We start from the raw sequence: 17,636 nt of genomic DNA, 5'->3' as shown, positions 1-17,636 counted from the left end.
TCGCGAATTAGGCACCGCTAGACTATGTCAGTCAGCAGTGATTGGTTCAAGTCTTTCTGAGTCAACGTTTCTATGACAACCACTCCTGTCACTCAGGAGTGTAGGAGTAAAGGCGGGACATGAACTGCTTCCGGACATCCGTTTTCGGCTAATGAAATCTGGGCGCTGTGTTTTCGTCTTGCTAAAGTCTTCTTGCTAAAAGGTCTGGAGAGAAACTTCCAATCAAATGTTTCAAACGTATGGCATGAGACCACATGCTTTTATTGAGGCATCTGATTGGCCAGTTTATAACTGAAATAACTTGCACTACAGAAAAAATGTCAAGAAAGACATTTTGGATCATCAAAAACATGTTCTGTTCTGACAAACTGAATGAGTGAGTAACAGCTGTTTCTTTCTCTATAGCCAGCAGGGACTTCCTGTTTGGAACACCAGGGGGAGGGGTCACAGTCCAGTTCTCACATACAGTCAATGCAAACAACACAAGTTTTCTTGGGTTTAGTCATTTGAAAACAGGCTCTTGGACATCATTTGACAGAAAAACATGAAGGCTTCCTGCGCCTTCATGTGTCCAAATGTTCTGGGAACTTCTAAATGGATTTCGCCCCGAAAGCTGACTTCTGTTTGAACTCTTTTCATGCTAATAAAGAAGCACTCAGCCTCACACTTCAGCCTCATTCAGCTGCTGAATGTAAATCGTGGGCAATGAACGGAGAACATGTGAGCACTAAAGTAGAAAGGTCAGTGATAGCGAGGAAGACTAAGTCCTTACTCCGTGTCCTCAGGCAGTGGGGAACGTGAAGGTCTGTTTTTTCTGTCTTTAGAGCGGTCGCTCTGATGACTGAAGGATGAACGTTTTCACCAAAAAAAAACAGACCAGATCTGAACACAAGGCTGACTCCTAAAAGCTGGAGGTTTGAGTTGTTGCAGGACTAATCTGCTATAATACTTCCACAAGCCCCAACAAATAATCAGATGTTAAAAAAAGATAAAGAGATCTATGGATTTCCACCAGTGTGAATTCTAATGGATTTTAATGAGAGTCTAGCTGTTTGGCCTATTTAGAAATTCATTGCAAGAATGCTAAAACTGTTTTAGTTTAAAGGTTTTTAAACTAAACCTTTAGCATTTTTAGCTCATTTAGAATTTACGTTGAATTCTTTCATTAATACGTTGACTACTATTTTTGCCACTTTTTAAAAAATGGGTTGTAGTTGTAGTCATAAAAAAATGTAAGCGAAAAACACCTGCTTTTTTAACACGAAAAAAATTAGAACAAAGATTACTTGTTTCTTTTTTTAATAAAGGAAAACATTGAAACTTACTCATTTCTTTTTTTTTATTTTATAAAATGATCAGAATCCAGATTATCCATTTATTTTTTCTTAAATGCAATACGCTTCCATGGCTATTGATTGTATTAAGTTATATAGCATTTTAGCTAGGGATGGGCGATATATTGGTGCCGGTATCGGCCGATATTTGAATAATTTGAGTTTATTGGTATCAGTCCAATGTTAAAAAATCTACCGATATTCTTCTGACTGTTTTCAGGAACATTTTATTTTTGAAATGTCTTCTTGTTCCTAACAGATCGGGTGGCTCATGGTTACAGGCGTAGTCAGTAATTGACTGTTTTTTAGGTAAATGTGGTTTTTGATAGGCATACATGCTGTTCCTAAAAGATCTCTGGCAATGGGGAGCTTATGGTTTACAGTTGTGTCCAACATTCAATAAATGGTCTGAATGCTTACAGATATCGTTTTAAAGTGATACTTTTTCCTATAAGATCCTTTGCTGTATGTTAAAAAGAACAATCTGACTGTCCAGTAAAAGAAAAGTTGTGCATTTCTAATAAAGCAACAAAAAGGAAATCTGAACTTTGTGTAACTGTAGACATTTAAGTATCGGTATCGGCAAATATCGCCTATCAGCCACAGTTGCTGGGGAAACATCGGTTAACGGTATCGGCTGGAAAAAATGACATTGGCCCATCCTTAATGTTAGCTATAAAGTATCTTAAGCTAACACGTTTTGTAGCTAAATACAATTATTTTGCATTTACTTTATTATTACAAAAGGTGTTCAGCTGTTTTTAGTATATTGACTGTCAAATGTACTTTTTACATAATCATTTAAACTTGTTTAACTGTTGGTGACATTTTGGAGAAGGTCAGAATTACTGAACAGTTTTTAAAGCTCCAGTTTTTCATCAGAAAATAATGCTTTTCCTCTAGATAGAGAAAGCAGTTTGCTTTACTAAGTCACTCCTGTTTCTCCAAGAAATATAGATGGTTGGGTTCTTCCATTATGATTCATCAGACGATTGCAAAACATACACACAAATAAAACAACATCTCCTTATAAAAACACTCTTCATAGTCAAACTAGAATTTTAGTCACTTTCTAGCACTTCTTTTTAAACAGTATTAAAATGTTGCAGCTGACCATGGTGGGTCCAGTGTAACCAGGAATGAGAGTAGCTTCTTGTTTTGGTTTCGGTGCAGAAGGTGCCTTACCTCCTTTCCTGACAGGTAGTATGCAGACAGCAGACCTCCGACGAACCTGATGTTCACCTCAAACACTGACACTTCTGCATTCTGCAGCAGAGACAAAAAAGAAAAGGTTTCACAGGTTATTTCTTCCCAATGCATCATTCTACTCTCGCTGTTAGGAGAAGTGAAAATTCAAAACAGAATATTTCAGGCTTTCACTTTGCCTGAGGGGATCCCACAGTCCACAGAAATGAGCTCAGCTGCTCGCTGTAGTTTACTATGAAGTCCAAAATACTCTGTGGGCGATTTTTCAAAGCAGAAAAATGAGACAAGGTGTCGCATTTGTCCCCATCCCGGCAGGGAAGGCTTGAACTTTTTGTTAAAAGATTTCCTTTTTTTATTTACTTAAAAATGTAGCCTAAAGCATCGAAAAGATTGTGGTCTTCTGGAAAATCTGTCTGTTTGAAATATTTTATAGGATCTATTTCATATTTTCCTTCATTAATTACTACAGCTTGGCATTTCATATAGAACCAGGGGCGAACTTGTAGTCCAACACTTGACTGCATGAGTGCGACATCACCCACAGAAAATCACTTACCAAAAGAAGTTCAGTCATTTTTGGTGCTACGGACGCCGCCATGAAGGACTCAGACGATGTCAGTAGGCAGTGATTCGTTTAGTCGGTCTGAGTCACCGTTTCTACGGCAATCACTCTCACAGTCAATGGGTCTGACTTATAGCCTCAGAAAATGGAAACTACTAAAATGAATGATGATGTTTATTTAACGGGGCGCCACCTGCAGTCAAGGTGGAACATAATGGCCAAGAGATGTTCGTATGACTCTTAGGGTGAATTCAGACTGAACAGGTCCATTGGCCTGGACTGAGTCAGCCTAATTTGGTCCAGATCGAGTCCTGAACCTTGCATTTGGTCTGCATTCAGACTGCCCTCTACCAGACATCGGGATGGTTCACTTATTCAGACTTCTGTATCAATATCAGGTACAACACTTTTTACTGCTGCTTCGGTAGGGCAGAGGCCGTTACTGGCAATAAGACAGCTGAGAAAGTACGCTGATAAGTCTTTCTGACATATAGATTGCTGGGAAAACAGTGAGAGGCAATGTGTGTCAGATTAAAAGTTGTTTTAAAGAGCCATCATTCATCAGAGCACATTTCCATGCTGTTCCATGTTTGTCCACAGCTCTCAGTTTATTTCACCTAATGACTACGGTGGCTGATTTGGTTCAGTTGTTCACTCCGAGCAAGGAGCCTATTGAGACTGAGGAAACTGAGTGAACCGGAGCTCCGTCCGGTTGGAAATGAACGGAGACCACCTCCGAAGATGGGTCAGATAGCGGTTCCCGGTCGTGGACCAGGGTCAGACTCAAAATGTGTTCCAGCTTATCGGTGGAAACGGCCTCTGGTTCACTTTAGACGAATCAAATGTGTCCGGTCTGAATACACCCATAAACATCTTCAAAGCCGTTGGAAGTGACTGCAGCCTCCTAGACACTGAGAGCTGTCTGTCACAAACATGTAAATAAAGCAATAAGCAAACTGACCTCTGGGTAATGCAACGCTGGTATTTATGCAAGTTTTGAGTGGTAACTTATCTGATTATCCACAGTCAGTAACCATGAAAGCTCACCTGTCATTGAGGCACTTCACAGCATTGTGGCTGTCAGAAGAGCCTCACTCGTTTTACTGTTTCCATCGTGGTTTAGTGCTGCACGGCTTATAGAATTCGACTTTTTAAATACATATTTTTCTGAAACTTTTATTCAGTATTGTGCCTTTTACAGGCGTTTGTTTATGCTGGTGTTAGAAGCTTGTTTTTTTGTCAGCTCTATTAAGCCTCAGTAGTCCTGAAGTTAGTTTTTTTTTTAACAATTCTACTCAGTTTTTTCTCTACGTTTTAGAACATTTTGGGGGGGAAAACACTTGGACAGTTAAAAAACCGCCTTTGACCCTCATTGAGGCCATAAATAAACAGATCGCACCATGCAGAGCAGATATATTCCAGTCTGGAACAGAGCCCTGCCGTCTCCTGAGGCCTCAGACGGAGTCCAGCTGCGCAGCACAGAGTTGACACGAACAGAGAGGATTGCCTCTAAAACAATCCTAAAAACGGCAACAAGAAACTTTCCTGAGTCAGATGAAGATGTCGTGCCTGACTGACAGCTGGCATGCATCACTGCTGGGGTGGGACACAATGAGCTGTCATGTGGAAAAGCCACTCAGTGTGTCCCGAGAGGCTGAATAAACAAGCAGACTGAGCCTCGGATTCGCCTCGATTAAAAATAAATGACTCCTTGAGCTGTAATCTACATTTTTCAAAACTTTGCTTGAGATTCGTTTAAACTCCTACAGAGCAGGAGCTCCACAGAAAATGGAGTAATGGCGAACCGAAGCAGCAGCTGCGTTAAATCTTTGGACGATGGCCCCTGTGAGTCAGCAGTTGCGGGATGTTATCACAGTGATGTTAAAGAGCGTATGAAAAAACCAGCATGAGCAGCACAAAGAGAGAGCTAATTAAGGAGGGCAGCCGGACGGGTCGATGAGATAAACCCTCTACCTAGCGCTCTGCAGATCAAAGCCTTATCCACAGATCTTCTGGTACTGTAGCTTGTTAAAACCACAAAAGGACGAGTTCATCTCTGTGCTGTGAGTCAGCATCGCTGCTCTAATGGCAGGCAGAGGAGGATGCCGTTCTGCTAAACGATGGCTAACATAGAATCACTTTAACACAGCTACGACAAAACCGCAGAAACGACTAACTCCCTTTCAAGCCATTAATTAAACTAATTTTGACAAACTTTTTTACTTCACATTTTAATATACCATGTTCTGTACGCATAAAAGTTGATTTATGATCACTTAAATTACTGATAAGTGTATGTTGGTGTATGTAAATGTTTTTTCCAATAAATTTCATTTGATATATATATATACATATATAAAGATACAGTACAGACCAATTCTCATTTAAATAAATGGGAAGGTGTGTCCAAACTTTTGGTTTTATATCTTTTATATCCAGGAAAGCTGGACAGACTAAAATCGATTGCCCCAGAAATTTCCCAGAAGTCTCTGTGATAAACCAATGTGCATCAATACTTACTAAAGTGGCGAATATAGACCACAATGCACTGCATTGTGTGTGTGTGTGTGTGTGGGGGGGGGGGGGGGGGGTATTTTTTAAATAAACAATCAACGTTTTCATTTTCGGAACACAGTAGATTCATTAATATTCATCGTAGAATGCTCGTCTTTATTAGAGTTTTACTCTGAAAGTAGAGACATCATATTCGCAGTTTAAAAGGAAAAAGCAGTGAGCATGGTGTCTGAATGCTTTTAAAATCCAGGGCACTATGTAGTCCAGCACTATATTGATTTTTTAGTAGTTAGGGAGTAGTAGGGTGGGAATTCAGGACGGCCTACGTCTCTCGGCTGGCCTGAGAACATCTCGGGATCTCCTCAGATGAGCTGGAGGAAGTGGCCTGGGAGAGGGAAGTCTGGGCATCTTTGCTTAGACTGCTGCCCTGGAGGCCCCATCCCAGATGAGCGGAAGCAGATGGATATATTTCTGCTGTCTTGTTTAGTTTTATGGCTTGAAATGAACAGTTTGCAAATCCAAATCAACTATATTAAAAAAGAAAATCAGTGTTTCAGAACCTAGTTCAGTAAACCGAACTTCGGGCAAATCTATAAAAAACACTTTAATAATTTTACTTTGAACCTAGATTTACTTCTGGTGACAGTTTCAGTTTATTTAGCCCATGATTAAAATCCAACATTATTCTACATTTTCAGAGCATTCATTACATTGTCTGAAGTGTATTTTAATATATAATCTACTAGATCAGGGGTCGGGAACCTATGGCTCGCGAGCCATATATGGCTCTTTTGATGGTCACATGTGGCTCGCAGACAAATCTTCAATTTTTTTTATTCATCAGACCAGTCCTTCTCGGGCGCAATGCGATGCCAGAGGCGCGCAGTAGTATCCGTGCTTGGAGAGAAGGATCTGCGCCAGCATTATCACTTTACTATTATCTATTATTTCACAGAGTTTGTACCACCCAGAAACCTTTGAATTGCCGTGCCTAAAACTGCGCGCTCCCGTCTCTGAGAAAGAGCGCGCAGTAGCGGGGACGGGATGTGTGAGGGAGAAAGCAGAGGGTGAGGGTGGGGTTGTGGGCACGGCCAGTAGGTGAATCGCGCAGGGATTGTAAAAACGTAAAACCTGCTGCCCGTCACTCACTGCAGTGTGTGAGTGTGTGTTTGGCTCCGTATCTGCATGTGATCAGTCTTTGTCACATCTAAAGAACATTCAGACCTTTGATCACGTTTAAAGTCTCAACGCCTGCATGAAGCAGAAACTCACCAAGTATCAACCAGACTAGACCATCAGCAGAACTACCACGAGAAATACTCATCATTTATTAGCAACAGCATAACGATATTATTAAAAAGAATCCACAGACTTATTGTACTTTAGAAGTGTTGAAATTACATCAAATGCACACATTCATTTGTATATTTAGTTTTAAACATATTGTCGCGGCTTGAGTTTAACTGGGTGGCTGTTGGGCCGTGTTATAAGTTCTGGAGTTCAATGAACGCATCATGCAGAGATCTGATTGGCCCCCAGTTCTGTCGCTCAGCCTGTTGTTAGGTAGTTTGGACCAATGGGGTTCAGCTATGGGCCGAATAAGGGAAATGGGAGGGCTGGAGCGGGAGCAGGAGAATATAAAGTTAGGAGAAGCGCTCTCATCTCGGCGGGAGAGATTCAGGAGTTGCTGAATTAATTTACGGCATTTGTTACAGCCAGCATTAACCAGAATAAAGAACCTCAAAAGAGGTTAAGCCTCAGTGTGGGAAAAGGACACCACATTAAATATGTGGCGTTTATGGCTCTCTTGGCCAAAAAGGTTCCCGACCCCTGTACTAGATGTAAAAAGATTGCAAATGATGCTCGTTATGGTCATTGACAGTTGTTGCTTCTATTGTAAAGGTTTTCCTGTGGGATCCTTACGTCCTTTCAAATCTGACAGCATGATCTTTGGTTACAGTCAGAGTGAGACATTGAAAGTCTTAGCTTTGTTTTTTAATACATCACCTTGTTTAGTCATTTCTAAAGAGCTGTTGGTTTTATGGATTTTGTTGTTTGATTTCTTAAAGCAGCTGATCAAATGAACTTCATGAAAACATGTGTGACCCTGCAGAGGCTCATGGGATAGTGTCAGAATGTTTATGAGCATCCCTGATGCACACGTACCACGTTGAAGTCCAGGTTCTTCTCCACCCACTCCGTGGCGGCGTTGAACTCCTCGGACATCTCCATGATGAAGAGCGTGTCCAGAGCGTCCACTATCGTGGCTCCTTTAATGCTCCCTGCAAGAAGCAGAGAGGGAGACATGTGGTGAGACATCCTGGAGGAGCAGCAGGAGTCGGGAGGCAGAGAGAATCATTCAGCAGACAGATGGTGAGAGCTGCTGATTATCGGCATGGATCAAACATCAGGAGAGCAGCTCATTGAGGTTGATTAGCCTCAGAGCGCCGCCGTTCCAGCCTCGGCGTTTGTCAGCGCTTGGGCCGATCTAGGAAATCGGAACTGCAAACCCGAGGAGGCGCCTAGCCCGCTCCTGCTCGCTACAAACCCGAGGAGGCGCCTGACCGCCTGAACCGCACGGAGAGACAGAGGAGGACAGAGGGAGGTCTGAATGAAAAGCTGCTACATAAAGATTCAGTGAGAAGACCTTTAGAGTAAGCCACCAGCAAAACCTCTAACAACAAGGCTCAAATGATCTGTTTAGGGTGAGTTCAATAAAATAAAAAGGCCAGATTTATTCAACTTCCTGTTTCAATTTCAATGTATTTGTTTGAAGGATGACATGTCATCTCGTTTTCAAGGGGGTCCTCGACATACAACAAAACAAGCAAATACCGACAGATACAGTTGAGCAAACCTTACATATGTCAAAACAAAGACGAACTTAAAATATACAAGGCAAAGAGCAGGCAGACACACACACACACATACACACACACAAACACAGACATTTATTGCACCTATTAGCAGTTAGTCTAAGGTAAAGGAATAAAAAGAAATCAAATCATCAAATTAAATCAAAAAAAGTTACATGAGTGTTGAAGATGTACTAAACAGGCATTTTTAAATGCAAAGAATGAGGTTAAAGAGCGAATAGATGGAGGAAGATTGTTCCAGTCAGAGGGTGCTTTTTAATAAAATGAATATTTTCCAATTTCTTTTTTAACTCTTGGAACAACAAAAAAGATTTGATCTGCATGACGTAAATTATAAGAAGACTGAAAAGGAGTTGGATATTATCTTAAGTAGTAGTTTCTGTAGAAGTCTTTCATTTAGCAAAATATATTCAAAATAATTTCAGAGAAATCTAGAGGTTATTTTGAATCTTAAAACACAACTTTTGACCGTCATTGCACTTTTAAAAGCAAAACATACAAAAACTTCAGCAAAAGTTTTTTCTAAATGTAAATCATTTTTCTATTCTGAAAACTGAAAAGCTCATCATTTAGTCATTTTTTGTGTGTAATGCTTCCACATTTGCAGCAGCTGTCTGAGCCGTGTTTATGCTCGATGGATGAAAGAATTCAGAAACACAGACACGTTTACGTAGCAGTGAAGATGAACACAAACAGGAAGTTGAGTAGAAATGGCAAACTGAGAATCACACTGTATTAACCAATGAGTCATATCGCTAGAGGAGACATTACGTGATTCCTCATGGGAGGAGAGCACCGCCATCTTGGTGAGGTCAACTCACTGCTGTAGTGCAAGCATGTGAACACATTTTTTGCAAAATGCCAGTTCATTGTGCGGGTTTCAACTGCCAAAATTGGATAAATGAGTCCATGAAGGAGGAAGGCATGACATTTCACAGGTAGGTACCATAATTCTATTGTTTTAATGCTGCAGGGGCTTCATTAATAGTACACATGGTGCATGGCTTTTATTATCAACATGCTGCATGATGTACGTATAATTTGCTGTCGACATAAATGTAAACTTTATTTTGTGACTGAACTTTCCTTGCTGGTTTCTAATGGATTCAGACTTGAGGAAAAAGTGGGCCTTAACTATCACAAGAGCTGGATGGATCACTGTGGTACCAACTAGTAATACAGTCTGGCTATGTTCAAAACATTTTGTGGAAACAGATTTTGATTAGAGGCCAGACTGTTCGCTTGAAACCCGGCACCATAACATCTGTGTTACATCATTGTTCATTGCTTTTTGTTTTGTTTTTTCAGGGTAAATCTTTTGTTGACTTTTGAACTTATTGTTGCCTTATTATTATTATTATGATTATTATAATTATTTATTGACTTGTTATTGACTTATTGTTGGGCTTTTCTCAATAATTTAAGTTACATGTCAAAGAGGTCTAAAACTTCTAAATGTTTAGAAATTATTTTTTAAAATTATTTGTAAAAAAAATAAAAAATAAACCCTCACAATTAAAAAAAAAAAGATTTGTAAGAAGTCCTGCAATTTTGCATTTTTCATTAAAGTTTGACGACCTCACCAAGATGGCGACGCGCTCCGCCACCATTGGCCAGGCTTCCCATGAGGGCGTGTCTCCTCTAGCGTGATAACTTATTGGTATTAACCTAAACAGATCTTTAACTAATATGTTTCTTTAAAAGAAAACCAGCAGAGGTCAGGTGCTGCTGTTTTTGTGCATTTCTTCTAATGCAGTGAGGCAATTAAAAACCCAGGAGTGTCTGTTGATCCATCAGCATTCTTGCTTTTTCACTATGTCAGCTTCCTGTAAGCTTCTCCTCACATGCGTCATGTGACACGAAGGCAACAACCGTGACAAAAACCAGAAAAAATGATTTTATCATTATTTAATGGAACAAAATCTTTAAAGATGAAAAAATAGACAAAAATAGATACAGAGTCCTGGTTTATGCATTAGCATAAGAAAAAAAATGCAAAAAAAACAGTTGAAATAGATATTTGAAGCAGCTTTGACTTTGAAAGGATGGCAGCTGAAAAGTGGAAGAAGTGACAGAGAAATGTTAATAAGGCCATATTAAGTTCTGATATATGCTAATTTGTAGGAAAGCGATTTTTGCAGCAACTAAAAGAAAAGAGAAAAGAAGGTAAAGGAGGCTGAGCAACAGCACAAATGCTAATTATGCTAAACTGACTCCTGAATTGCTAATTAGCTGAACTACAGATAAACTAATTGAAGGAAGCTGAGTTATAACTAATTAACTGATGGTTACACAATTTAGAAAAGAACTTACCACATTTGGGAGAAAGTTAAATGTTACCAACAAAAAAAAAAGTTCTTTGTAATGCCTATAATGCTAAGCAAAGCAAAAAAAGTAAAAGAAAAACAACCAGGAACAATAAATAATACCAAATAAGTAAATACTTCTAAACTAAATGCTAATAAACCTTAACATCATGCTGAGAATGCATTAATAGTGTTAGTCTGCCCATCCAAATTAGCCCAAAAAATGTAAATGATTTTAGAAGAAGCTAAATAGTACCAAATAGATAATTATCTGTCAATGAAATGCTAATGACGCTAAATACTATGCAGAAAATGCTAAACTTGTTAAAAACACAATCTACGGGTCAATCTCCAAATGGATGCATGTGACTAATATGCCATACGGCCTTGGAGGGTCGTAGAGAGGAGCAGGGTAGGTGTTTCTTACAGTTCCCTTGAGGCTAGCAAGGCCACCTGAAGGGACGCCATGAAAATGGAAAGTACCATTGCGGTGCGTGAAGTATTTGTAAGGCTACACACACTTAGGATGAACGCCTTTACTCTGCTTGTTGGTAAGGTTTGACCCTTGACTGCACATGATACGGAAGTGCCTGTAAGACGCCAACATTGTCTCATTTTCTTATTTCTAACAGTCAGGCCGTATGCAAGGAGCACGCACAGAACACACGCTTAGCATGTGACCGGCACTGAAACAGGACTTTGGGGGGTTAAAAAAGAGAAAAAACTAGTATGATGTGCCTGCATTTCACCTACGTCACCCTTACTTGCACTTGGGAGTTGCTTAAATGTTCGTTTGACCTCTCGCTTGCAGCATGCCTGGAAAATAAAATGTCCATGAACATTTTCACTCTCACTGAGATGTCTACTAGCTTGTTTTTTCCCATTCTGCGTGTCCTTTGTCTATTTTTACAGCTTTGTCTATCTTTTGCTCTCAGACGCCCCATATTCAGTTGTGACCAAGTCTTTACACTTAGATGCACTATGTCCATACAACATAATTGAACTGTAGTGGAGCGCTGACGCCTGTGAATGATTTTCTGGTGATCTGCAATGAAACGATCGGGTCAACAGTGCCAATGAGAAGCCAGGCTGTGATCAAATCCGCTTTCAATTTTATGCCCATATGGAAGCACTGTGAGACAAAGCTCCAGGAGGTTGGAGAGTAAAGTCTGATGATCTCGGAGGCAACGAACACGGCGAGGAGGATGTCGCGACAGACTCCAGCATGGGGAGGGAGCAGATGGCTCAGCAGAGGGCGACGTCTACGAGGCGGATGATGGGAGACGCTGCGATTGCTTTTATCAAGAGTGGCAGATGGGAGGGGAGCCGGCTGCACGATGCTTTCAGCAGAGAATCCTTACATTTGTAGGAGCTCTTTGCACAAATTCACACCCACTGTCCTCTGTTTGTCATGAATCAGAGGTGGACTGGGAATAGACTATAAAGATGCTGTAAAGCTCTAAACAACTTCGCCTTTGAAGATGATGAAATCTAGAACGGTTTCAGCTAATAGAGATTTTTTTAAGCCTCGTCTTTTCTTAAAAACACTCAGACAAGCTACCAGAGGAACAAAGCAGAGCAAAGATGGGCAAAATGGATGGAGAAATGAAAAATGAAGCGGGCTCATGTCCCCGAAAGAAAAGAATCATTACCTCTCTGTTCTGAGACGCAGAGGAAGGATAGATGGCAGGGAGGGGAGGCAGAAAAATGGGAAACCGAGGGTCCAAAAGTCATTAACTGACGCTTTCCTTCTATTCCTGTAAAACACAATCTATCCTGTTGCTCCTCTCTCAACATCCACTTGTCTTCTGCTAAGGAAACCATCCATCTTTTTTCTCCAGCTTCTATTGTTTTACTAAAACGAATCCGTCTGCTCATGTAAAGCAATCTTTACAATGCTGCAACAAGTGAACACCTGAAAAGGTTTCATCTTCTCTTCCTTCATCTTGTCATCTAAATTGCTCTTTTGTCTTGAATCGATGAAACAGATTTTCAAGTTATGTGAGAGTAAAGGGTTGCTTTTTTGGGGGGAGAAGAAGCTGAAGGATTTGGCTGTGGGTCAGTCTGAACTCGTCTGCCGAGTCCTTTTCAGCGCTGAGCTGTAAATTATGTTCCGGCTCTGCTCACACAATAAAGACAGATCTACAACTGTGCGCCTCTGAAAGTGCACCTCTAACCGGGTGGATGAATCGATCATACATCGTTTCACACGTTTTTGTATCAAAGGATTTTTTTTCCCATTTACCTCCAAACAGGAACCAAAAGTTTTATCTTTTGTTACTCTTAGGGAACCCTAATTTCGAGAAGCTCACAGCAGAAAAAAGTCCTTTAAGTTATTTCAGAAAATTCTGTCCTTTTCATGTGAGGGCATGGACCATTTAAAGAAAAGTTACCTTTTATTACACATGTATAACTAATTTAAAACCAGGAAATGACTATTGAAGCATAAAGGACAACAGCTAGATTTGTTTTAAGCTGTCAGCGTATCCCTTCAGGGATCGCCACACACAATCAGTTTTCACTGATTCACACAGGTGGTTTGGCAGAGATTTTTACGCCAGATGCCCTTCCTGACACAACCCTGTGTTTTATCCGGCTGGGGACCGGCACAGGGAACTCTGGCTTTGAGAATCCTCAAGCAAAATATCTCTGAGGGTGGGGGGGCAGTTCACATCCTAACAGCAGCTCTGGGAGACTATACTGACATCCTGCAAAGAAATTCAAGCAAAAACTCTCCAAAGACCGACAAGTTCAATGGATGAAAGAATTGTGAAGCTGCTACAAAACGAGTGGTTCTATGTTCAGATGGAACTTGACCTATGGAGATAATTTTCATTGGAATAGATTTGGATTTCAGTAAATATGACCTAATGCAGCAAATTCAACAAATGACTATTTTCAGTTCTTTAGAATCTATAAAATCAGTGTTGGGAAAAATAATGCATCACTTTACTCTAGTTACTGGATCAAATAATAATAAACGACTTTACTCATTACCTATTTGAGAAAGTAATTTACTACTTGTCACTTTTGCGTTACTTTTCTTCCACTCATATAAACAAAAGCCGTTTGCACAAACAAGATCCTCTTGTCCTTCATTTAATTTGATTCTTAAAGAAATGACCTTGTGCAAAGTCTGAACCTGGATCAAGACACAACCTGGCTTCATTAAAATTCAAAAATGACAAAATGAAGTTACAACACATGTGGTTAGGGCTGCACAATATGAGGAAATCTCTCGATATTAGGGATCGATATTGTGATGAGGACATAACTTGCAATTTAAGAACAAATAGCAAAACAACCAAAATCATCATTTCCATTTTACTGCCGTTTAATTTAAATAAGAGTCAACATACCTTAAATTATACCCCAAATGAAACTAGTCTACATAGGAGGGGAGCATCTAACATAAAAGGGCTTCATCCAATTGGTCAAAGGCATAAATGGATTTGTTTGATTCGCTAAATACTTCAAGCTGCCATTAGATTGTTTTAGCACATTTAAAGTAACCATTTATTGCCGATTTCGCGAAATTTACGATTTATTGTGCAGGCCTACATGTGGTCTATATGGCACAGCTCAAAGTGAGATATTCATATGTATTCATACCTATCAAATATGAAATTAAGCCATTCTTCTGAAAACACAGAAATGCCTCCATGTTCATTTTTTCTGACTTTAGGTAATCCATTACTATGAGTTGCACCGCTCTCTCTCTCTCTCGATCTACCTTTTTGTGTCTACCAAACTCTGTTACTGGAGTAATTACTAATCATGGTAGTAGTAATTACTAAAGGAATTAAATTACAGTAACTTGTTACTTTTTAATCCATTACCCCCAACACCGTACCAAATTTGTGGAACTCTGTTGTGCGTATTAATTTAAAATGGTGCATTTGTAGGTTTTTTTTTTTTTTTAAATACTGTGTTCTACTGTTATCTTTATTTGATTTGATTTGTTCAATAACATTTAATATACACTCTAATGCTTAGAGACTTAAAATGATTATTTAGAAACATGTCATTTACATAATAATTTGGAGGGTGCTGTAATGCTTTAAATCGGTAAGACAAAAGCCAATGAGTACACAACCACATCACAGATCCTACTTTTAGATGAAAAAAAGGTGAAACTGAAAGCAGATTCATTCTCAGTCAAAAAGTCTCAGCTGCCATTTAGAGCTGATGAAGCCTTTGGATAGTAGGAGACTGCAGAAATGAAGTCCAATTGTCTTCCATTTAGGTGCCCTTTAGATGATTGTTTACTCAATTTAGCCTTTCCACTCCATGCAGGGAGGAGCACTTCAGAGGGGGCTGACCGATAAATCACCCTCAACAACAGAAACACTCACTAGTAAGGGAAAATGAGACGTGCTTGCTTCAGCTATCGTAACCCTTGTGCTATCCTAGGCACTTTAACGTTGGGAGTTGGGTCATCTAGACCCACTAGATAGTGCGCTGAACCTTTTTTCATCAATGATTTGTGATCTTCACTGGTGTCCATGGATTACATGAAATCTTTCCACCTTTATCCACCTTTGTCATGGTAGGGAGAACACGTCAATGTAAGGGTGGGGTCATCTAAGATAGCACAAGGGGTTAAAGGAGTCTTTCGGAAAAGCTTTGATGAAGCCGGTAGGAATTCGTCACAAATTTCTTTAAAGTATATTTGCTATTACAGCTCATAAAAGTGAAATCAGGCATGACGATACAAGCGAACGCAGCAACATTCAACAGGCCTTTCGTTCACTGGGGATAGCTAGCAACACGGGCAAGCCCCACATGAAGATTAGCTATGCTCCTTCCTACCTTAGGGCCTTGTCCCCACCTGCCCTGTCTCCCAAATCTCATCTTAACACATATTTAACTGTTAAAATACACATCGAACATCAAAATATCAACTAGGACCCTTCAATACATAGCTAAGGTTGTAAATCTAGCTGAGGAAACGGGGATAACAGGTGTGTAAACAAATGACAATGTATTCAAATCAAGGCAGGAAAACTGTAGTTCCATTTTGGCCTGACAACAACTATGCACAAAGTGGCGCCTTTTAGCCACACAAAACCCGATCCCCACTAGTAATCTGTGAAGCTAAGTCAGTTCTGACCATGATGTCGCAGTGAGGCAAAGTTTTTAACCCACTAAATCTAAAATGCTAACCAGCAAGTAACAGTCTGACTTCCTGCTTCAGGCACATTTAAGATGAACTGAAGTGGTTCCATTTGTTTTATTAGATGGGCCTCAAGCAGGAAGTCAAACCATAAGTTGGTAGTGGCTGGTTACAAGCTTACAGTCAATTTTAGAAAATCAATTTTGGAAAGATCTGGGTTTCAAACTGGTGCTAAAAAAAAACGTCCTCCAATTGAACTCTACAAATCAGGGTGGAATCACCAAACACTGGTTTTTATACAGTAACATTTTTATTTCACTCCAATGAAAATGAGGTTTTTGGTGGTTTTCACATGTTTTTGTGGCATTTTACTGATGATAGAGGACATGGATAAAGAACATCAGGCTCAAATGTGCATTTCTGAATACTTTTTTTTCCAAATCCTTGTAAATCAGGAGCAGACAAAAACTGCTGCCTATAAAGAACTTGTATAGTCTAAAGCAGCGGTTCTCAAACTTTTTCTCTTGTTCCCTTTGGAGAAGGATGAATATTCCTCTGTTTGTGCTGTAAACCTCATCCTCAGGGTGGGGTCTGACGGGATTTCAATGAACTGATCCTCCTCAGCAGAGCTCAAATCAGCAGCTGCTGCTGCGTTAAACGGATCTCTCAGCCAGTCGTATTGAGCATATATGAGAAAGAATCCTTGCAGGGAAGACATGTACAAGGTAAATGATTCTTTATACAAAGAATAAATAAATTAAAAAAAGGATAATTCACTTTGTATGTTCTCAAACTGTGGGGCGTGAAGGCATTTCATCCATTATACATGCATTTCTCCATTCGTCAACGAATCTGATTGCAGTTGCAGAGAAAGGCAGGTGTAGGTCTCCATACTGCCAGCTTCTGTCGCATGTAAGTGATGTCACAGCTAGCACCTGCTTGATAGCCGTTGAACCAAATGACGCTGCGTTCACTCGTGTGGGCTTACTTTTACCGTGTTCAAGACAAATGATTCACCCAAGTTTTGTAAAATGTGCTTAACAAAAGTGCCAAAAGGGGCTTAAAACAGTCGGGCTTTAACACAACAAATCTTAAAAGTCACCTGAAAATCCATCACAGCGACGTGTGGAAAGAATACGAAGTCGACACCAGGGCTGTTGTTGGCGGCCATTCAGAGAAGAAAGGCAAAGCATGAAAAGGCCAATAAAACGTGTTTGTACAATCTTTACTCCAGCTTCTTTGCAGGTCACAACAGTGCTGTAAATGTACTGGGTTACATAAGAGCGATACACTGCTACTTTGTATGGTTTTTTTTCTCAAATATTTTAAACAAAAAGAAAATTATCAGTTGATTATCGGCATTGGATTCAAGAAGGAAGTTTCAGTTATTGGTACTGGTCATAAAAACTCATCTGCATCACTAATACATTTGTTTGTTTTGGGGGTGGAACTAGTTTTTTGTTCCAACACAACAAGAAAATGCTTTTTTTTTTTTCATTTTTCTTTTGGTTATCTGTGCCAACAAACCATTTCTCTAGAAATATTTGGGCAGTAACAAACCAATTTAGCTCAAACATAAGAGGTTTTTTTATGTGTTCTGGAGGAGAACAAACACTGCAAGGACTCAGTGACTAAGCAGCCTTCAAAGGCTGACAGCACCAAGAGGGCCAGGGATATTTAGTAAAAAAAAAAGCACTCTTAAACATATTCCGTCATTGACCT

At 39.9% G+C, this 17,636-nt stretch overlaps 1 protein-coding gene across 3 annotated transcripts in view; it reads right to left on the bottom strand.

Annotated features, from left to right (window-relative positions):
- man1a1 (mannosidase, alpha, class 1A, member 1) overlaps window positions 1-17,636 on the bottom strand; it is a 125,497-nt gene that overhangs the window by 67,260 nt on the left and 40,601 nt on the right. For all 3 annotated transcript variants that reach the window (XM_023953195.2, XM_078942574.1, XM_078942575.1), the window contains exons 3-4: window positions 7,783-7,898; window positions 2,520-2,600 (exon numbers count right to left, since the gene is read on the bottom strand). In XM_023953195.2, coding sequence (XP_023808963.1) covers window positions 2,520-2,600; window positions 7,783-7,898 — 197 coding nt within the window. The remainder of the gene's footprint in view (window positions 1-2,519; window positions 2,601-7,782; window positions 7,899-17,636) is intronic.

Source organism: Oryzias latipes, chromosome 24 (assembly GCF_053564925.1).
Source record: "Oryzias latipes strain Hd-rR chromosome 24, Olatipes_Hd-rR_3.1".
In the NCBI taxonomy this organism is placed as follows: Eukaryota; Metazoa; Chordata; class Actinopteri; order Beloniformes; family Adrianichthyidae; genus Oryzias; species Oryzias latipes.
Note: the sequence above shows the minus strand (reverse complement) of the source record. Positions and strands in the feature narration are given on the sequence as shown.